The 5,430-nt window shown below is 35.5% G+C and overlaps 1 gene segment (V, D, J or C); it reads right to left on the bottom strand.

Annotated features, from left to right (window-relative positions):
* Positions 1–2,836: 2,836 nt before the first annotated feature.
* LOC130875747 (immunoglobulin kappa variable 4-1-like) lies at positions 2,837–3,403 on the bottom strand. The segment is given in 2 exon segments: positions 2,837–3,165; positions 3,340–3,403. Coding segments are annotated over 2 exon segments (378 nt in total).
* Positions 3,404–5,430: the final 2,027 nt, after the last annotated feature.

The following is a 5,430-nucleotide window of genomic DNA, read 5'->3' as shown; positions in this document are numbered from 1 at the left end:
ATACATTTTATTTAACTTTAGAACACTTGCTTTTAGAAATATACCATTTTCTTCTACCTTTTCCAGTTTGGGGGAGAAGTATAAGATTCGTAAACACTTTTAGTGAACATCAGGATTTCATCTGAATCTGTTGCAGGCTCTGTCTCCTAACTCTGATTTTATTAATTTAGATATCTTTCTTTTTCTTAAGTTTATTTTTCATGCTATTGCACATTTATTTATCCAAAAAGCAAACTCATTGAATACTTTTATGTACTGTTTATTTGATCCTTATTTCCTTAATTTCTGCTGTAATATTTTTTTACCTTCTAACATCGGCTGCCTCTGAGTTTGATTTGATCATTTCCTTACACCTTGAGGCTCATCATTATGTGTTTATAGGAGATCTCTCCGAATTAGGTTATTTACTTGAGGTTGTTGTTGTTTTTGAATATAGGTATTCAAAGTCATAAACATTTCTCTCAGTAGCACATAGCTAATTCCTAAAGACTCAAGGAAACTGTGTTGTCATTTATATTTGATTATAGAAATATTTGTTTCCTCCCTTGTTTATTCATTCGATAAATTAATGTTTATTCAAGAGGCTACTAGGAAGTCTCCAAAAATAATTTTTAATAAATGTGTATACATGATAGATGAAATATTTTAGATGTAATGGTGACCATTCATTTTTCCTATAGCTCAATTCTTAATTTTCTCTGTTTTCAGATTGTATCTAAAGAAAAGAGCACCATGCTGAAATTACCCATTTCTATTGTATCAGAAATTCTGACCTTCTGTGTTCATTGTATCTTTGGGTCTGTTGGCCACCAGTCCACTAGGACAAGGAGGTAAAAGTGGTAACACAAAGCATTAGATATCCTGTGAATGCAATGTAAATAGCCTTCAGGGAGTGTTTTAGTGAAGCAGCTCAACTTTATTCCAGAGTGAGTGGAGACATAAAGGATAGGAACAGTGGCTGAGGCATCACATAATTTTTATTAAACAGCATGATGCTATCATAAAAATTTCTAGTACATGTCTTAGTACATCTGTGGAAGCAAAGTCCCATCAAAAATTTCATAGCACAATGTCTAACTACTATTTGGATAACAGGTGGGAAGCTTCTCTGGAAAAATGTCTCAAGAGTCATACTCGAGATAGGTCAGGCTTCTAGTCCTAGAGATAGTTGCCATATAAATTCAAGTAGAGAACAGGGTGTCTTTTCCTGGGGTGGAGGGTATTAGGAGAGGGATACTCTATTGTTCTATGGTTGGAGAGTTCTGACAGGCCATGGTAGACTGCAACCTCTGACTAATAGGCCCTCTAAGCATCTATCCAGCTTTATTTTTTAAAATTTGGAGTCCCAAAATTTGATGTGTATGTATTTGAAGCTGTTGTGTCTTTCGGTGACTCATTTTTTTTTTATGAATGTCTTGATCAGTTTGATTCAGCATTGCTCAGATTCTAATGTAATGAATGTCAACAGAACTATGCCAACTTGGTTTTGGGCCCCCATTCTCTTGGTAGATTTGCTTCCATCACTTGACCTGAAACATTTGTGTATTTTTCCCAGTTAGATGTGTTTCTTTAAAAAAAAAAACACAAAAATAGATCTCTGGACATAGCATTTCAATCTAATCTAAAAATATATGTATTATTCTTTCTGAATTGGGGTCACATAAGATTATTAATAAATGTTTATTTTATAAATGTCATTTTGTTAGGGTTTAATTGTGTTTTAAATTTTTATTTGTTTTCCTTTCCCCCTACTCCTCAATTATATTGGAGTTTCTGGCTTATAGTATTAGACATACTAATATCCTTTTTCCAATAATTATTATTTATCTATCCCTCTAATGACATTATCATAATGTCTGTGCTCTCATTATTGAGATAACCTTTCTTTTTTCTGAATGCATAGTATTTTAATAACGTACATATATTTGATGCTGTGTGGCTATGTGGGGAGCATGGGTGTATGTATATGTATGAGATACAGAGAATTAAAAGTAGTATAGATATTGGGGAAGAAAAGAAAGCAGGAAATAGAAGGAGAAATGGAGAGGTTAGTACATATGATCAAAATATATGATAAACTGTAAAAAGCATTAAGAAAATTGTGTACAATGAATTAAGATCAATAAAACATTTTCAGGAGTATCAATATGGCCCACATTCCAAGACACTTGCCAGCCACCAAGTCTTATGTAAATCCTGAGTTTGATCGCCAAAATCTAAATGGCAGATTCAATCAAGTCCAAGTTGTCCTCTGACCTCAACAACTATGCCAAGTCACATGTGCACCTAGAAACATGCACACACCTATGCACAGAAACACAAATGCATACTCACATGGACAAACACATGTACTTAGTCACATAAAATGTAATAGAAGTAAAGGAGAAAACAGAAGAAATAGATAGATATGTGTAAGGAAGTAAGAAAAGAATCTGGAATCCACAAAAAGCAGGTACCACTCTTTCTTGAGGCTTTCAAACTGAAATACAGTTTGTCCTTCTTATCACTTCAAACAGAAGAGTCTTATGATTGATATCAGGACTCCAAAAATAAAAAAAAGATAAATCTCTCATAGTCGATTAAAAGAGATTTTGGTTGTATGTTATAGAAGGAACAGAAAGATAAAACTGTTCTCCTTTGCAGTTGTCTATGAAGATTTTTTATATTAAAAGACATAAAATAAGTTGAACCTATTGTACTTTTCTAAGCTCTGCAAACATTTTGATCAGTGTTTCACTCAAACAAACGCTCAGGCAGAAAGGGGAAGTGTGCGGGTTCAGGGATGTTCATGATACAGACATCTGGTGAGACTCACAGTGGAGGTTTTTGTTGGAGGCTAAAACACTGTGAGAGGATAACTGGCAGCCTGAAGACAGTAGTAATCTGCCAGGTCTTCAGACTGGACGCTGCTGATGGTGAGAGTGAAATCTGTCCTAGATCCACTGCCTATGAAGCGACCAGGGACCCCTGTATCACGAGTGGATGCATAGTAAATCAGATGTTTGGGAGACTGGCCTGGTTTCTGCTGGTACCAGGCCAAGTAATTCTTCTGGTTACCGCTGTTTAGAAGACTCTGACTGGACTTGCAGCTCATGGTGACTTTCTCTCCTGCTGACACAGCCAAGGAGGATGGAGACTGGGTCATCACAATATCTGCACAGTTACCTGCAAACAGGAATATGCAACGAAGATTCATAATATGCAAGTACAGAATATAGTAACAGTTGAAATTTGTCATTTAGTACTCTTGTAATGTCATATTCCAGGGTGTATAACTTAAACACATTGTAAATTTCTTATATAAGTGACTCAAAAAGATATAATACTTTAAAATCTCACCAGAAACCCAAAGGAGCAGGGACATGAGGACCTGGGTCAGTGACTCCATCTTGCTCCCACTACCTATCTGATGTAACTCTCAGTTCACACCAAAAAGCCTGGTTTTTAAATTCTGACTAACTGGGCTGGGCTGGAGGGGCCCATGCAAAGCAATCAGCAAATCCACAATGAAATATCCGAGCCATGTGTATGAATGGCAGGTGTCAACAACCAAAAATACCATCACGGGCAGTATTTGCAGTCACTGCTAAATATCAGTTTACTGCTCTCAATCAGAAATCTATAAGGTGCTCTAACAACTTTGGCATAAGGTCCAAGACATATTTAATATTTAAACCATGTTGATTATGCAGCAACGTTAGCAAAGTTTTCTCAGATAATTAGTACTATGGAAATGAAAAGTTATGTTCAAAAATTAACCAAAAAAATTAAGGGTAAGAAAACATGCAATGAAATAAAGGAAGGGTGGAGGGAGTAAAAGAGGAAAACAAAGTGAAAGAGAAAGAGAGCATTGGGGCTAAATTTGCTTATCTCCTATCAATACATACACTCTTTTTGTTAAAAAAAAAAAAACATATTTCTCATTTTTACACACCAATCTCTGTTCCCCCTCCCTCCTCTCATGTGCTCCCCCAAACCCCATTTGCTCCTCTATGAAGGTAAAAACTCCTCTGGGAAATCAACTAAGTCTGTCTCATCAACTCATTGAGAGAGGACCAAGGCCCTCCCTACCACCCCATGCCTAGGCTGAACAAAATATCTCTCCATAGAGAAACAGCTCCACACAGTCAATTCATACCTTCAGAAATGAGACAGGATACAAGATAACTCAAAAAAAAATCAGTAACCCTCCTATATACAGATGATAAATGGACAGAAAATAAATCTGAGATATATCAGCCTTTACAATATCCAAAACAACTTAAAATATTTGGGGTACCTTAAAAAAAAGTTAATCACCTGCATGACAAGAAGGTGAAGTCTTTGAAGAATGAAACTGAAAAGAATATCAGAAAGCGGAAAGATCTTCCATGCTCTTGGATAGGTAGGATAAACATAATACAAATGGCAATCCTACCACAAGCAATCTACAGATTCAATACAATCTCCATCAAAATCTCAGAATAATTTATTCACAGATCTTAAAATAACAATACTAAATTTTATATAGTGAAACAAAAACCCAGGATAGCCAATAAAATCCTGTACAATAAAGGAAGCTCTGCAGTCATCACCATATCTGACTTCAAGCTCTACTACAAAGCTACAGTGATGAAAACAGCTTGTTATTGGTATAAATAGAGACAGGTGGATCAATGAAGTTGAATCAAAGACCCAAATATATCTGTACAACTAAGATTGCCTGATTTTTGACAAAGAAGCTAAAACTATAAAATGGAAAAAAGAAAACATCTTCAACAAATGATGCTAACATAGCAGTATGTCAACATGTAGAAGAATGCAAATAGATCTATATCTATCACCATGCACAAAACTCAATGGATCAAAGACCTCAACATAAATTCAGCCACACTGAAAAATCATATAAGAGAAGGAGGGAAGTAACTTTGAATACATTAGAACAAGAGATCACTTACCAAATATAAAAACAATAGTACAGTCCCTGAGAACAGAAATTAATAAGTGGGACATGCAGAAACTGAGAAGCTTCTTTAAGGAAAAGGACACAGTCAAAAGGACAAAACAGTTGTCTAAAGAATGGAAAATATTTCACCAACCCCATGTCTGACAAAGGGCTGATATCCAAAATACATAAAGAACTTGAAAAACCAAACATCAAACTATCAAATAATCCATTGAAAAAAGTGAAGTACACATCTAAACAGAATTCTCAATAAAAGAATCTCAAATGGCCATAAGACACGTAAGGAAATGCTAGCATCCTTAGTAAAAATTTAGGGAAATGAAAATCAAAATGATTTTTAAATACCATCTTACACATATCAGAATGGCTAAGTTCAAGAACATTGATGACAGCTTACCCTGGAGAGGAGGTGGAATAAGGGGATCACGCCTCCATTGATGGTGGGAGTGCAAACATGTACAGCTACTGTGCAAATAAGCATGGCA

The sequence above is a fragment of the Chionomys nivalis genome, chromosome 1 (genome assembly GCF_950005125.1).
Source record: "Chionomys nivalis chromosome 1, mChiNiv1.1, whole genome shotgun sequence".
Lineage (NCBI taxonomy): Eukaryota > Metazoa > Chordata > Mammalia > Rodentia > Cricetidae > Chionomys > Chionomys nivalis.
This window is presented reverse-complemented; position numbering and strand designations above follow the sequence as displayed.